Source organism: Hevea brasiliensis, chromosome 9, assembly GCF_030052815.1.
Source record: "Hevea brasiliensis isolate MT/VB/25A 57/8 chromosome 9, ASM3005281v1, whole genome shotgun sequence".
NCBI lineage: Eukaryota > Viridiplantae > Streptophyta > Magnoliopsida > Malpighiales > Euphorbiaceae > Hevea > Hevea brasiliensis.
The window spans coordinates 7,390,339-7,407,530 of record NC_079501.1 but is presented as its reverse complement, the minus strand read 5'-3'; the positions used below and the strand labels follow the sequence as shown (position 1 = coordinate 7,407,530).

Genomic DNA, 17,192 nt, shown 5'->3' with positions numbered 1-17,192 from the left:
GAACTAAAAGCATATAGCCATATGTCATAAACCATTATTCCATTCAAGTTCTACAAATTTCACGAGAGATGTTATATATTTTTTTATTTCACAATGTAATAATATGTATATTCACCTGTATATGATAAGGACCAACAAGCTATTTCACAAATTCACAATTATCTGTTTCTTCGTCAAGGTTGGGGATGTGATACCTCAAGCAGAACCTCCCTTGCAAAGAAACTGCCATATACATCAGTTACTCCAAGATGTTATGGTCAAGTGGCACCTTGTTACATGCTTTTGGCAATGTCCCCCTCTAAGCTTTCATCTGACTAATGTGATACTCGATTTTCCCTGCAGCCACATATGCTGCGTGTGTGCAAATGGTTGGGTGACTGAACAAGGCATTCCTGCTCTTTTCTAGTATGATTAGGGAAGCATTGCAAAATTTTTAACCAGTGACAGAACATAGAGAAGACCAATATCATCCATGTCCTTTTTCCATGCATTAAACCTGAGAGAAATTGACCATGTCAGTGTTATTGTGGAAGCCATCCGAAATATCCCCTGTTCTGGAGTCTGCGACCTCATTCACAGCACCTTCCTTGGAAGTTGCTTTAAAACTGACCCTTCCACGAACTCGCCTAGAAGGCATTGATATCGAGTTACTTTCAGGTATGCCTGCACCTTTTCTTTTTTTCTTTGTGTTGAAAAATCCTAATTCTAAAGCTTCCAATGCCTTTGTGGTCAATGGCCGGTTCCTTGTACTCTGCCTCCGGTTATTTACTAGAGGTTGCTGCCTTGGATCAACTCCATTGTCACAGATCTTAAAAGACTCAGGTTGCTGGCCTGTTCCAGACAGAAAGGATGAACTGTCATTGTTTTGCTCAACATCTGTCATAATATGTTCTTCAGCTGCAAAATCCGGTGATACATGAGGGAAGTTCAAGTCAATCAACTTAAGGGATTGAGGTTTTTCTGGAGATGCTTCTCTACCTAGGAAATTCTCACCAACAATTCCTTCATTGCTCTCAGTTGGCCTGTCTTTAGCCAAAGAACTGGGAAACGGCGAAATTTGAGGTGGGCCCACCTGGAAAATCCTGTCCTCACATGCGTCAGGCGATTTTGATATGTAGTGGGACTCATCTTCTATATTTAAATTCTTGTCCGTAGACATATTTTTAGTGCTCCAGTTCGATTGCCCAGGGTCACAAGCAATAGTATCCTGCTGCTTCGTAATAGGAACCAAATATTTTGAGCAACCAGACTTTACCTTCCTGCTGAATTGATACTTCAGAGTCTTCCTTTCCTCATTGTCATTAATTAGACTTATTTCCACAGCTGCAGTACTGGGATCAGGATTGCTATGAGTGCCACTATTTAGAAGACTACTTGTACAATATGATGAGTCAACACAAATTCTCTTCTCAGTCACATCATCAGCTGGATTTGAGGTGTTAATTTCTTCTGATTCCTCTTGTGAGTCTTCTGATGTATCTTCTTCAGTTTCACTAGAAAGACTAGATGAGGTAGATACACTAGTAGTTTCAACAGGTAAACTTCTGAGCTCTCTCACCTTAGGTTGTTCTGCTCCATGAGCCAAACTGGTATCAACAACTGTAAATTTCTGTACATGCCGATTATAATTTGGAGTACGAGGCTGGAGGTAACAACGGCGTTGCTTGCTTGACACATCATCTTGGTCCTCTTTTAAGGATGGGTCCCATCCACATTCTTCCTTATGTTGGCTGGCATTGGCTGTTTCAGTTTCAAGGTCAAGTAGTCCTGGTTCTGATGCAACTTTATTTAAGACGTCACTAACAGAATCAAAATAGTGGTTACCTTTCACAAGTCTTCTCCTTGAAAATTTTTTAACACCGGGAATGAGAAATACCAAAGAATGCTTAGAACCAGAAAAGCCATTATCCTTAGGCTGCTCAGAGTGCCATCCTTTTGTTAAAAGTCTAGGCCAAACAGCTTCCCAGAAGAGATCACTGGATCGGGCTTTACTTAACCTAAAATTTCCTGTCAGAAACTTGATAATGTCAGCAGATGTAAGAGAGGAGCAGGCCTTGCCGATTGGTATTTCAGGACGAACAGAAATTGTATGATTGGGCTTTATTGGCTCCATGGCTGTGCCAGTGAGATCATGCTTCCCTTTGCCAATGCCCACTGCTTCTATAAGCATATTGATGCCAACTGCACCTTTTAGAGTGAAAACATATTCTGCAAATGAAATCTTCCCTTCTGTAAATGCCCTAGATACCTGCAGCAAGATAATGGAGTAAGCCAAGCTATCAGAATATAGTGAGACATAACAGCTACTGTGCCAAGGTGTTCTTTGAATTCAATAATTGGAATTAAATAAAAAAGAAAAAGAAAGAAAAGAAGTGCCGATTGATGCTCATTGTCTGCTTATTACAAGTTAAGAATTTGAAAGAGAGAGAAGCGAAGAAGAAACTGAAAAGGTAATGAGTGGTCTGACAAAGATGCTTTAGTGGAGAAAAACTTGCAAATGTTTGATCTGAACAATTAAGTTTCACAGCTATGGAAAACCAATATCAATAAAAAATGAAAAATTACAGCTCGCATAAATTTTTGATAGTAGGAAGATCAATTTGAGAGATCATTGCAACAGGAACAATAAGAAAGCCCCCTCTTTTCAGTTCCCATTTTTCCCACTTATATGCCCTTCAAGTTTTGTTCAGAAAGATCATACATACCTTTCTGCATTAAAGGATTACAATTAAAATCATCGGGAATGCTGCATGGAATTGAGTTATATTTGTGGAAATGTTGCAAGCACATTAGGTGAGAGGATAAAAAGAAAAGAAGGGGTAGACCTAAACTGACTTGGAGGAGAGTAGTACAACATGACCTAAAAGCATCACACATTTCCTAGGATGTTTGGAAACCAGCATATACATAGAAACAGCAAGGAGAAGTTCAGGATATAAGTAACAAACAAAGGTTAGGCAAATCAAAGTGGAAATTTTCTTTTGTTTTTTCAACCAACTCTATAAGCTTGAACATGAAGATGAAAAAGAACATACAAATAAATGGACAAAAAGAGGAGGGAGGATCCTAAAAGAACATAAAAGTCAAATAACCATCAAGAGAAATTGTGTTATATTCCAAAGACAAAGTGGGAGGGCCTTTTACAATACTTTGGATAAAAAAGGGTGGGACTTCAGAGAAAAATTTTAAGATGCTCAACTACCATGCATCATAGGAAAGGGAACCAGAAAGTTTGCATACATTGCATCATACTAATCAAACAAGAATAAAAGACCAATATCAATGATAAAATAGGAAGACTAAATGGGTATCCACAATAAAGTTTCTGCACTTTCAAGTAAAAACTCAGTAAAACTCGTCACAAGATTAAATGAATGCCTATGATAGGAAATGATATATATTTGTACATATGTGGCATATTTTAGCAATTATAACAGACTTATATAAGTCAATCACAGCATTGTGGCATGATCTTTAAGTAATAAACCTGCTATTGTTCAACTAATCTATCAATTTAATAGCACTATAATTCAATTAAGTACTATAGCTACATTTTTAACATTTTTCAGCCTTGTGAATGGTCTATCACTCTAGGTGCCATGTTCATAATGATTGGAAATTCAAAACTTTATTGAGAAACATCATCATAATCCATAAACAAAGGATATTTCACCACGTGCATAATAACGGCAAGAAGAATATAATTTTCCCAAATAATACATTATGGGCATTGTAGGTGTCTCTACAACTTCCCATGATAATTGGCCAATCAACAAAATTAACAGGCATGTGACACTCAGTAAGATCAATTCTAATAAGTTTGAAATGAATATAGATTCCAAGAGAATGACATATGATATAGTGGGTGTGTGATTATATAATTCTAACATTAAGAATATACCTCGAGCAACACACCCTGACATTTTTGTGAAACGTGAGAAAATAATCGTGATAATAGTTCCTGTTGCCTCCACCCTGTAAATATCTTTCGTCCATGGATACTTTGTCTGCTTCTTAGCTTTCGGCACTCTGACCACCTGTAATATCCATCAGACCTGTAAAACTTTCCATAATAGAAAGACAGTATATCCCCCATCTTTTTACTACTGACAAACTTCTTCACAGCAACAAGATTCTTCCCAAATATGTATAAACCAAGAAGAAAACTATCATGCTCAACATCTGTCCATGATTCACCCAACAAGCCAGGCAGAGGACAGAAACCTCTTTCTAATAGATCCATTTTGATTGCAGATTCTGGCAGAAGGACTGAGTCGACTTCCATCTTATCACTTCCAGCTGCCTGTTGAATATTTGAATGAATTCCTATATTTTTCCCATAGCCTGATATAGTATCCAATGGCTCAACTTTATGTTCTGGAGATTCATTGTTGGAAGTAATTTGGCTCTCCTCACTGTTTTCAAATTCTACTGTCCCATTAATGCTTTCAACTCCAGCATGTGACCACATAAGCGGGAGGGGTAATCCCAGTAGAAAAGGCTGGTGAATATTGAGCATGAAATCTGAATTTCTTGATGTATTTATAAGCTGTAAAAGATCACATTCTGCAATTAGAGGAGGAATTTCTGCTTGATATTCATCTCCTACATGAGGAAGCACCTGTGGATCTCCAAAAATATCTCCCATTTCATAAGGAGATGAAGAAAATGATTGCTCAGCATATTCATCTTGATTATCTTCCATGTCACAATGTAGAGAAACAGAATCAATCTGCCCATAATGCAGGAGAAATTGAACTCAGAAGTCAGAATGTGCAAGAATCTTAAATTTTAATTACAATTTTAATTCATCAGCCCTTGTCAGTAAATGATATCCCTTCCCTTGCCAAGTGGAATAAGGGACCATCCTATGCAGCAAGATAAAGATGCAAATAGCAGAAACAAAATTTAATCTAATGTGAAAATCATACAGTTTGTTTGATAGAAACAATGAAGCTAATGCAAAGCTAATTACAATTGAAGACTGCAGTACGAGAATTTCTGCTTTGCAAGCATATTGAAGTGCCAACGAATAAATGAATATTTTGGTAGAACAATAAGGTCATAAAACAGTACTGATTTAATTGCAAGTATCAGAATCCCAGTATTGCATCCCAAACCCCAAAATATTAGATTAAATTAATTATGAATTAAAAAAAAATTCCACCCTATGCATGCAGTCAACTATGCATGGACCAAACTCCCTTAACCATTAAGGGAAGGGCAAAAGCATGAAACAATTTACATATTCATCACATAATAGGGGGGAAATAAAGGCATTATTGAATCAATTTAATTAAGATCTGCGTCCCTACTAAAAAGCCATTAGGATTCCTAAATGAACGTGCCCTTTAGTGTCATTTTGATCTATAAGTACCACTCTTGGATTAAGATCAGTACAAATAATTATCCATGTAGAACAGATGAAATGCTCAAAGCAACATCGCGATGTAGATGAGCTTTCACATTCAGCACTATGATCATACAGCAAGACATTCTTTGCAATATAATTTAGCATAAGAACAACCAGATGGAGGTCCATGATCGAGAGCAGAACCAATACAAAAGGCAACCGTACAAGTTCATTTACCGATTAAACTTAGTAAAAGTAATCATAACACCAAATCAATGAAACCCAATAGCTAAACAACTCTCGATACCCAAAACTATTGCATAATCTCGTGCAGGCAATAAACATTCAAGTGAAAAAAAAAATGGACTGCCCATTGTTTAGTGAAAAGTCTTATACAACCCCATTAAATTCAAGCGCTAGAGCAATAAATAACTGTTTAAGAAGAGAGAGATACAATAAGTCATATCTATACAAATAAAACAAAGCAATACGTAAAAAAGAATGGTTTTGAAGAAAACATATAGCTAACCTCCTAGGAAGAACTTGAACGTTAAAACCCACGAAGAAGAGAAAACCTGGGCAAATGGGCATTTTAGTTATGCATCTGTTAACCTCGATTGTCAACTCATTCTTCTTCTTTAAAAATAACAATAAAAGCAATAATAGAAAACACACAAAACCAAGAAAAATAAATGAAAGAAGATAGACGTGTTTAAGTTAAAAAAGAAAATGGAAGAGAAAAGGAAAAGAAAAGATTTATTTGCTTACCTTGTAGGAGAAAGTAGAGATGTCATGTAAACGAAGGTTGAATTGTTGAGGAGAAGGAAGGGAATAGAGGAATATAGACTGCAAAAAGAAAATTTTCGCTGTTTTTGTGTTCTCTCAGGGGGAAGAGAGAGAGAGAGAGAGAGAGGTTTAACGCTTGCTCGGTTTGATGTATGAGAGTGAGACCACGCGTTCGTAAGGTGGGTTCTGTAATGAACCCAAAATTACCGAAAAGTCCATGCTTCTCCTTATTCCTTTTTCTTCCCTTTTTTGGAATTTTAATGCTTCTTTCTTTTTTTCCCTCTAAATTTATTAGAAAAAAAATATATAATAATAAAGAGAGATTTAGATTTGCTGTCAAAACTATATAAAATAAAAACAATTTCGATTGAGCTTTATTATATTTAAAATAAAATTTAAAATAATAAACATATTGCAATAAAATAAATATGTGTATTAATACACATTTTATCAAAATCTAAAAAATAATTTCTCATTTAATTATAAATAGTAATTATTTTCAAGTCTTAATATTTTCATTGATAAAAAAGTGTTTTATTGTTTTTTTTAATTTTTTAAAAAATTAAACATTAATTAAACAAGTTTAAGATAACTACTACTTTAACTTTTTGATCTCAAACAGTCAATCACTTGAATTTTTTTTTTTTTTTTTAATACTCTCTCTGTGGAAAACTTTTGTATTGGCACTGTTGACACGTGTTATATCTCCGACAGGGTATAGTGACGTGGCTATCTTATTGGTCAAAATATTAATAATCCCTAGTGGGTACTGGACCCACTAGCTTCATGTGGGTCCATCTCAGGCCAGTTTCTGGCGGGCACGCCTTCTGTTATTGGTAAAATAGGCGTGCGATTTTGGTTTAATTCAGAATTTATTTAGGAATTGTAATTGGATTAAAATTTTAATATAATTTTAATTTATTTTTTTATTATTTTAATTTTAATTTAATATTATTTTTTATTTGATTTTTAATTTTTAAAATAATTTTATATAATTATTTTTATAAAAAATTATATTTAAATTTATCCTTAATATAATTAATATTAGCAAATACCTACTTTATAAAAAGAGAATCACATTTAGTGACTTTCAAAAGTGGGCAACATAGAAGTCAAATCGACTTCCTCTTAACTAGGAAGACAAATAGAGCTCTATGCAAGGATTGCAAGGTCATTCCAGGAGAGGCTTTAATAAGTCAACATCGGTTGGTGGTCTTGGATGTCAAGTTTAAGAACAATTCAAGTAAGGTCAGAAGAAATAGTGTAGCTCGAACAAAGTAGTGGGAGTTCAAAGGAGTAAAGCAAGTGAAGTTCAAAAATGAGCTTCTCGAGTCGGAAGTATAGAAGCTGGATATGGAGGCCAATGATATATGGATACAGATGGCATCAAAGATTAGAGAAGTAGCTAGAAAAATACTTGGAGAGTCTAAAGGACATAGACCACCCTCAAAAGAGAGATGGTGGTGGAATGAGGAAGTACAAAAGGCAGTGAAAAGAAAAAGAGAATGGTATAAGAAATTACCTAAATGTGATAATAATGAGACATATGAACAGTACAAGATAGCAAAGAAATAGGCAAAAAAGGCAGTTAGTCAAGCAAGAGCACAGGCCTTTGAAAAATTATATGAGAAACTTGGAACTAAAGAAGGGGAGAAAGATATTTATAGATTAGCAAGGAGAAGATAAAAGAAATGTCAAGATCTAAATCAAGTTAGGTGCATTAAGGATAAAGAAGGAAAAGTGTTGGTGAAAGATGAGGACATTAAAGAAAGATGGAGAAATTATTTTAATGATCACTTTAATAATAGTCAAAATAGTAATAGCGTGAATATAGATTATAGAACAATAGAAAATAATGTAAATTATACTAGAAGGATTAGATCTTTAGAAGTAAAGGAAGCACTTAAGAGAATGAAAGTGGGTAAAGCCTGTGGACCTGATGAAATACTAATTGAAGTGTGGAAGTATTTGAGAGATATGGGAGTGGCATAGTTAACTAAATTATTTAATAAGATTCTAAACTCAAAGAAAATGCCTGATGAATTGAGGAAGAGTATTTTAGTACCTATTTTTAAAAATAAGGGAGACATACAGAGTTGCTCAAACTATAGGAGAATTAAACTCATGAGCCATACTATGAAGTTGTGGGAGAGAGTTATGGAGCATCGACTACGTCATGATACTTCTATCTCTCTCAATCAATTTGGTTTCATGCCCAGTCGTTCAACTATAGAAGCGATCTTTCTCATTAGAAGCTTGATGGAGAAATATAGAGATGTGAAGAAAGATCTACACATGGTTTTTATTGATTTGGATAAAGCTTATGATAGTGTTCCAAGAGAGGTCTTATGGAATGTGTTAGAACAAAAGAGGGTATCTATTAGGTACATACAAGTATTGAAAGATATGTATGAAGGAGCAACTACTATTGTGCGCACAATGGGAGAGGACACAAGAGATTTTCCGATCTCAATTGGATTACACCAAGGATCAGCCATAAGCCCTTACCTTTTTACATTAGTTTTAGATGAACTGACGAAACATATACAAGAGAGTATTCCTTGGTGCATGATGTTTGCGGATGATATTGTTCTGATAGATGAGACACAAGAAGGAGTCAATAGAAAGCTAGAACTTTGGAGAAGTACTCTAGAGTCAAAGGGTTTTAAGTTAAGTAGAACGAAGACAGAATACATGCATTGCAAGTTCAGTGAAGGCCAAACTGGTGATAGGGAAGGAGTTAGTTTAAATGGAGTGATATTGCCCCAAAGTAATCACTTTAAATATCTAGGCTCAGTCCTTCCAGTAGATAGGGGATGTGAGGAGGATGTTAGTCATAGGATTAAAGCCAGATGGTTGAAGTGGAGGCGTGCCACGGGAATTTTATGTAATCGTAAGATTCCCAATAAATTGAAAGGAAAATTTTACCGTACAGTCATACGACCGGCTATGTTATATGGTAGTGAGTGTTGGGCACTGAAAGAGTCATATGCATCTAAGATAAGAGTTGCAGAGATGAGAATGTTAAGATGGATGAGTGGCCATACTAGACTATATAAAGTCCATAATGAGAGTATTAGCAAAAAGGTAGGAGTGGTGCCAATTGAAGATAAGTTGAGAGAAGGGAGATTGAGGTTGTTTGGTCATGTGAAGCGTAGACATACGGAGGCTCCGGTTAGACAAGTAGAGCACATTAGGTTAGAGGATAGAAAGAAAAAAAGGGGTAGACCTAAATTGACTTGGAGGAGAGTAGTACAACATGACCTAGAAGCATTACACATTTCTGAGGATTTAACCCAAAATCGTTCAGAGTGGAGAAAGTGAATCCATATAGCCGACCCCAAATTTTTGGGATAAAAGCTTAGTTGAGTTGAGTTGAGTTTAAATTTTAAATTTATTATTAATACATAATATATTATATAATATATTTTTAAATTAATTTTAAATTATATAATCTTTCATTATAAAGTCTATATAATTAATTTATGATTAATTATATTATATAATATAATAATATAAACATATCACATAATATATATTTTAACTATTTATTAATTATGTAATATTTAATTATAATTATGAATTAATATATATAGTATCATAATATATTTATAATTAAAAATTATAAAGTAATTTAATATATTTACAATTAAAATTATTAAAAAAATAAAATATATTATTAGATTGTGTTTAGTTCATAATTATACATATATAATTATATTAAAAGTATGTAATACATATAAAAAATAATAAAAAATATATATATTTAAATTCAGTTCTTAACTTGATTTCAATTAAGTATAATTTTAGTTCGATTTTGATATAATTCTGATTCAATATTTAATAAAAAATTAAAATTAAATTAAAATATTAAAATATTTTTTATTTAGTATAATTTCTATTGATTTGATATAATTTTTTGGTTCAATTTAAAACGCTCAAGAATCATCGCCACCAACTACGAGGGGTGTGAAGTGTGATGTTGAAATTTTTTGTAATATATTAATCTAAAGATATTAAAATTAAATTTTTACACTTTAATTATAATAATTTTAAAATAATTAAATAATTTTCTTAATTTATTTTTTTAACATTATTCAGAATTATATTTTTTAAAAATTACATTTTTATTCTTTTAATTTTAATTTTAAATAGAAAAAAAATTCTTCCGTCATTATATTTTCAAAATAATTTTTATTATTTATTATTACTTATAAATAAATTTTTAATAAGTTAATCAACAAATAATTTAATTGATTTTTCTCTGCTTCTACACATAATGAATTCAAACATTTTCATTTATTTATTCTGAAATTTGTCGTTTTTATTATAAAAAAAATTATTTTTTCTAAGATTTCAAACCTTGAATTAATATTTGAGATAATTCTTAATTTTTTAAAATAAAATCTTTATATATTTTCAATAGAGACATAATAAATGGGTTAAAATTGATAGGCTACATAATAGAGGTAACCATTTTGCTTTCTTACACAAAGATGAATAATCTTAAAAAAGGTAAATGAGAAAAGTGACATCAAAACTAATCAGACTATCCCTTGATTAGTAAAAAAAAATTTATTTTTTAATACATCAAATTAATAGGTTGAGAAAATTTTTTTACTAAAAATCTTAAAATACTTTGAAATACTTTCAATTACTCTCTAACAATAAAAAAATTTTAAAGATTCAAAATTTATGAAAATTTTCATTTTAAAAAATTTTACTCAAACAAAGTGTAAGAGTATATAAAAAGATAGTATTAAAAAAAAGTAATATAAAAAAATAAAAAGTAAATAAAAATTTATTATCAATGATAATGCAGTGAGGCTGAGCAGTATCATATATGGTCCTGATTGAGTAGTTGTAAGGGTGGACACAGTCCGGTTTTGAATCGGAATCGAATCAAAATCGGCTTCGAACTAGACCGAAACAGTCCTTCTGCGGTTTGGTTCAAGTTTATATTTTTTTAAGAACCGTGAACCGATGGTTCCGAACCGGATTGAATCAACGATTCCAAACGGAATTGAACTGACAATTTCAAACCGGATTAAACCGGTGATTTAAATATAAAAAAATTCAATAAATATATTATCTCACTTCTAATTCATTTATATATATAATTAATTATCTACACAATTATTCTCTGCATTTTCTTCAATTCTTAATATTTTTTCAATTTTTTTCAAATTCTCTAAATAATTATTTTCTACACTCATTTTAATTTTCAATACTCTCTCAATTTTCCTACTTTATTATTTTATATACTTACTGAAATTTTCAATACTATCTCAATTACTTTGTTATTACTTTAAATCCTCAATAAAATTTCTAATACCCTCTATTTTAATTTTTTTTTCTCTTTTATACTTTTTAATTATCAATTATTATATAATTTTAAAAAAAGGCAAGTAATAGAACTATAAATTTTTATTCCTCTAAATCCTAAAGGGATATTTAAGCAAAATTAAGTTCATACACTTTTTGCTAATTTCTTTAAAAAAATTAATTTCTTCTCTAATTTTTTAATCATATTCAAGTCTTTATTTATTAAATTTTTCTTAAAGATAAATTATTTTCTTTCTTTTTTTTTCTTATTTTATTTTGATTGAAATATTTCTAAGAAAAATTAAAATATTTTTACAAATATAACTTAAATTTTGAATTAATAAAATTTCTCTAATTTTTTTTGTCTAAACTACCCTTAAACCATCTCTAAACTACTTTCAAACCGTCCTCCAAACTGTCTTGAACCGTTCTTTTTCGAACCGTCCTTCAAACCGTTTTAAACCAGGGTTCAAATCGGCGATTTAGGAACCGTCTTCCAAATCATTCCCTGATGATTTGATTCAGGTTCATGATTTCATTGAACCTAAACTAGCGATTCCTGAACCGTGGCCACCCCTGAGTAGTTGGGTGATACAGCGTTCTATAACTTGGTGTTGGAGGAGACGTAGTCACTCATCGTCTCCTCAAAATATCATCCTTATTGCCATGGCCTCGGCTATCGCTCAAGGAGGAGAGAGATTATAGTATGAATGAGTTATTTCATCCAAGACTGTTATATGAAATAATAATATAATTAAAGAGTAACATTTAAATTGGAAAAATAATTATAATTTGAAAATATAGTGATAACTGAATTTTATATGTCTCATTATTTTTTATTTGTCGTGTTAGCGAATTTATATGGAATCAGTGTAATAGAATGAAAAAAGATTTATTAAAGTAAGATAAAGATAAAGTAAAATAAAATATTGAAAGGTAATGTATCAAAATTTTTATAACCCATTAATTTAATAAATTAAAAAAATAAGATTTTTAAAAATTTTTAAACCTTATATATCGTTTAAAATATCTTCCTCCCACTTTAAAAACTTATGCCTTACTTTTAAAAACACCCTTCCAAACGTGATATAAGGGCCAAAGTCCAAGAACAAATGAAGAAAAAAAGAGAAAATATGGAGCGTCTATTAAATAAAAGTAGAGGGGATGAGGGTCATATGCATAGGAGAAGCCCAAAATTAAGATGGGCCAAAAATGAGTTGTTGGATCCAATTCTCTGTGCTCAAAAGTTTCGACATGCTATTTGAATTATGATAGCAGTTTTCTCGAAGCTCAGAAGAAGAAAGAAGCTAATTTTGGGATTGAAACAAGAAGCCCAAATGCACAATTACATAGATGAATCCGAAGCCCAAAAATCTTACCCAATACCCAATTATGATATTGCCATTTCCGCACTACATATATATATATATAAAATATAAGACATTGATGAAAGATGAATCAGGTTCTCAACAGTACAGCTTAAAGGAATTAATTATTTTTTTTATTGAAAATTTGCAAGAGGGAATGAGTTGTTAAGATTAAAATTTTAATATCTTATATTATATATAAAAAAAATATTTGATTACCAAATTCTTAATATAATAATAAAGAGGCTAATTGTATTTTATCTTAAAATAATGGAACCTAATCTGAGATAAGACTGGTAAATCAAAAATATAGAGAGGGCAAGCATCCAATAAAGAGAGTTCAAGTGGCAGTATTTAATATTGTTGACACGTAGAGAAGGGAATAAATGAAAAAAACAACAGAGAAAATCTAGCTAATGCGTAAGCATTCAGCATACTGAGTTGGGTTAAGGAAAACCTAAACAAACTGAAACAAGAATCAGTGATTTTCCCTTTCAGCGTAGACTTTCCAGGATTGGTCCATAAATTCTTTTATTAGATCAGCTCAGATGCCCACCAACTGGGAATTTGATGAGGCGAATCTCACGTTCTCAACAAAAGCTGGATATGGAATGTGGCCTCTTGAAATTAAAATTAAAGAGATACAAAAGGTTTTAAAGGGAGATTATGAGACCAATAACTATGTCCTTCCTGTTGTTTTTATGCTGCTTTTATTCAGCTGCGGGGCTAATGATCGAAGCAAACTTTGTAATTATTTAGTAAATATGGACCACAAATCATGTTCTATGAACAGTGGATTCACGCAGCAAAGCAAAAGTATAGTTAGATCTACAGGTTTTTCACTCATTAAGCAATGGAATATATATTATATATTACAAGATATCTTAATTAATATAAAAATGGCAATGGGATATATTCCTTAACAACGCAAAACTTTCTCAGAATATATATACAATAGCATATACCTGAACCTGAATTTCCTCAGAATATAAATGACTTCAGCCAAAAAAAAAATTATATTTTTTAATTTCTCACCGTCCAAGTTTTGTTTAATTCCTCATCATTCCATTTTCATTTTATACTTTCAATCTGTTTTTTTTTTTTTTTTATACTTTTAAATTTTGAGAGTATTTTATTTGACTACTTATTTTTAACTTTTGACTTAAAATATATTTTTTTAATTTACGAGTCAAATTAAAAATAAGTAATTAATTATTTAATAAAATTATTTTAAAATAATTTTTAAATAATTTAAGTGTAAAGGGTGTCTAAAAATAATTTAATTGATTAAATTATCAAATAGATATATAATTAAGTATTATAGTTGTCAAAATGAGAATAATTTTAATATTTTTAAAAAACATTTGAATAATATAGTCTTTTACTTAATTGAAGAGTAGTTTTAAAATGAATAGATAAATTATAAGTGAAGTGTTTTTACTTATAACTTATTTTAAATAAAATTTTTAACTAATAAATAAAATTAAATATTAATCTACTTATAATTTTTTTATTTTACTAATTTATAAGTCAAATTAAATATTCTCTTTGTGTATTATACAGCCTTAAACTCAAGATAATTGGCAGGTTTAATCTTCAACATAATTTTTGCAAATTTTTGTATATGTTGATTTTTTTTTATTTATTAAAATATTTTTTCATGTTGATTTTATTGCTGGCAAAAGATTATTCTTTTAAGAGTTTGTAAGTTAATTAAAAATATAATTAATAAAAAATATGAAAACATTAATTAACTATAAAATATCAAGTTGGGGCACAGTTTTCTAAACTATTAATTAACCCTGATTATAACTCTTCTTTCTAAGGGTTTTGTTGTCGTTTACTGCACATGTTTTGTCTTTCATATCTTAAATTTTTCAATGCTAATCGGCCACTTTGAATTAGGGTTTATGTGTATATATAGTAATTAACTTATAATATTTTTGACCTCAAATAGCAATTTAGTTCATGAATTTAGAACTTTTAACTAAAAAGAGGAATAAAATTTTTATAGCAATTGTCATACATCTAGTAGCTTTTGCTTATTTTATTTTATTTTTTAGCAGAATCTATGAGTGTTAGATATGGCTGATGTAGAATTTGATTTAAAAAAATATGAGCATCTAATAATAATGTGCTCTCTTAAGTAGTTCATATATTTAATTATTGAAAAAAAAATTCAATAACTTTATGGATGATCTAATTAATTAAAATGGAATTGAGTCATTTTCAAAGTACATGTGGAATGTAGGGATGGCTTAACAATGCATAATGATTCATGACCTGAAAATGAATTTGCACCAAATGAATTAATTAATATTTAAAAAAAAAATTCATCCAAACCGGATTGATTGATTAACCAGTAATCGCCACGCGACATATTGCTACGTATAAGTTGAATTTAGAGCTATAATTCTCCAAGCTTTTTTATTCATTAGTACAGAGTTCCTGCTGGAGGAGATGGAGATCGCCATCATCAAGAACTCTTAAAGTTTAGCTTCCAAAGTAAAATGATTTGCTAGTCGTCTAGGATGACAAAATCCCATATTTTAAAGAACTAATGAAAGTAGGTAATCCAACACTACATAGGGTTTCTAATTTATACAATTAATCCATTCTTTTTAGGTCTTAATTTGGTTGTCTGTACATATTAAGCAACACACTTGTACAATAGATACACCACAAGTTCACTTCACACTATTATTTAAACATTGCTTGTTTCAGACTTATTGGAAGCATTAATGATTAATTAATTAATTAAACACTTAAATCTGGGAGGAAGGAAGGGGACCATTTTTAATTTTTGTCCACATTTAATAAGTTTTGAGTCCTTTTCTTTCTCAATTAGGGTTAGGTTGCTCCCATGACCACTTAATTCTTATGCTTTCCAATTTTAAAAGAAAAAGGGAAGACCTAACTCATGCCAACTCTAGTAACTTGCCCACCATTGTGTTCCCCATCAAATGCTGACCAGGATCATGTTGTGACATATCATCATGACCATCATGCACATACATGAAGATGACATATGCATATTCTTTTAATTATTAATTTTAAGGAAAAGAAAAGTTTTTGAGACTCGAAACTTACGGCTCCAGTTGAAATTGCTTTATATATCTTCTTATTATATAAAGGATATTTGCTATATATTAATACATTAGTTGCATTTAAAAGCCAAGTGTTTGTGTTTAACAAGATATCAGTTTCCTCTCTTTATTGAGATATGGTGGATAACATAGGCAGTTATTCATGCCAAAAGTACAACTTTGCAGGAGCTAGCAGTGCTTCAGGTGAGGATGGCATCATGAAAGAGCAAGATAGATTGCTTCCAATAGCTAATGTGGGGCGGATCATGAAGCAGATTCTGCCTCCGAATGCAAAAATATCCAAGGAAGCTAAAGAAACCATGCAAGAATGTGTCTCGGAGTTCATAAGCTTTGTCACTGGTGAAGCATCCGATAAATGTCATAAAGAGAAGCGGAAAACAGTTAACGGGGATGACATTTGCTGGGCTCTTGCTACTCTAGGGTTTGATGACTATGCTGAGCCACTCAAAAGGTATTTGTATAAATACAGGGAGCAGGAAGGAGAGAGAGCTAACCATAGAGCAAGCAAGAATGAAGAAAAAGACGATTCGTTGAGTTATAGAGGTGATCAGACGAGGAAATCTACCACTCCATTGATTTTCCCAGTGGTTGAAAGAAGTAAAACTTCTCTGTCCAGGCGATTTTGAGCTCCATCAAGTATACATATGGTAACATATAATCTATCTCTAGCCTTACTTGAAGATATTAATTGATATAGTAAGTGTGAACAATATGCAGTTTTCTGGGTGGGGGATGGGGAGGGCTAAGGGATTTTAGTTGGTGTGGGCTTAAAATCTCCCTGGTTTGTGTTTTGATTGACTGTTATTGGAGTAATAGTTGTGTGTATTATGTCGTTTAATTAATCCTTGCGACTGGGAATTATTTATAAACTTGCCACAGCTTATTGCTATGCTTTTTTAGAAGGATTTATAGCTAACTTAATTGGTCTTGGTTCAATTACCTCATCATTTTGATTTTGTTTTAACCTGAACTCTAATTGAGTTAAACGGGCTATTGTTTGCCTTTCGAGGTTGTTTATCATGCTGTGGAAAGAACTGTAAGGCTTGCCTCAATAGTCTGTTGAAAATTGAAATAGAAGTTACTTGACTTGTACATGCCCTTGTAGATGGTCATATCACCGTAACATAATTTTGGTTTGTTATTATCATGATTAATTCATTGATATGTAAAAAATTTATCTAAATTTGATTTATTATAGATTCAATATGTAAATATGTGAATTTCATCTATTTTATATATAATTTTCACTTATAT

The 17,192-nt window shown here is 31.3% G+C and overlaps 2 protein-coding genes across 4 annotated transcripts; one reads left to right on the top strand and one right to left on the bottom strand.

The window, feature by feature from the left end:
• LOC110640743 (uncharacterized) lies at nucleotides 1-6,266 on the bottom strand. 3 transcript variants are annotated; one of them, XM_021792211.2, is made up of 5 exons: nucleotides 6,122-6,266; nucleotides 5,883-5,928; nucleotides 3,902-4,732; nucleotides 1,825-2,248; nucleotides 1-1,740 (listed from the first exon to the last, which is right to left on the bottom strand). In XM_021792211.2, the coding sequence occupies exons 3-5, from the start codon at nucleotides 4,703-4,705 to the stop codon at nucleotides 491-493; spliced, it is 2,478 nt and encodes an 825-aa protein (XP_021647903.2). In that variant the 5' UTR covers nucleotides 4,706-4,732; nucleotides 5,883-5,928; nucleotides 6,122-6,266; the 3' UTR covers nucleotides 1-490. The 3 variants fall into 3 exon arrangements, with proteins under 3 accessions (XP_021647903.2, XP_021647901.2, XP_021647902.2); XM_021792209.2 differs by having other exon boundaries at nucleotides 1-2,248; nucleotides 6,122-6,260; XM_021792210.2 differs by lacking the exon at nucleotides 5,883-5,928 and having other exon boundaries at nucleotides 1-2,248; nucleotides 6,122-6,260.
• Nucleotides 6,267-16,013: 9,747 nt separating this feature from the next.
• LOC110640755 (nuclear transcription factor Y subunit B-4-like) lies at nucleotides 16,014-17,030 on the top strand. Its single transcript, XM_021792222.2, has one exon. The coding sequence runs from the start codon at nucleotides 16,055-16,057 to the stop codon at nucleotides 16,562-16,564; it is 510 nt and encodes a 169-aa protein (XP_021647914.1). The 5' UTR covers nucleotides 16,014-16,054; the 3' UTR covers nucleotides 16,565-17,030.
• Nucleotides 17,031-17,192: the final 162 nt, after the last annotated feature.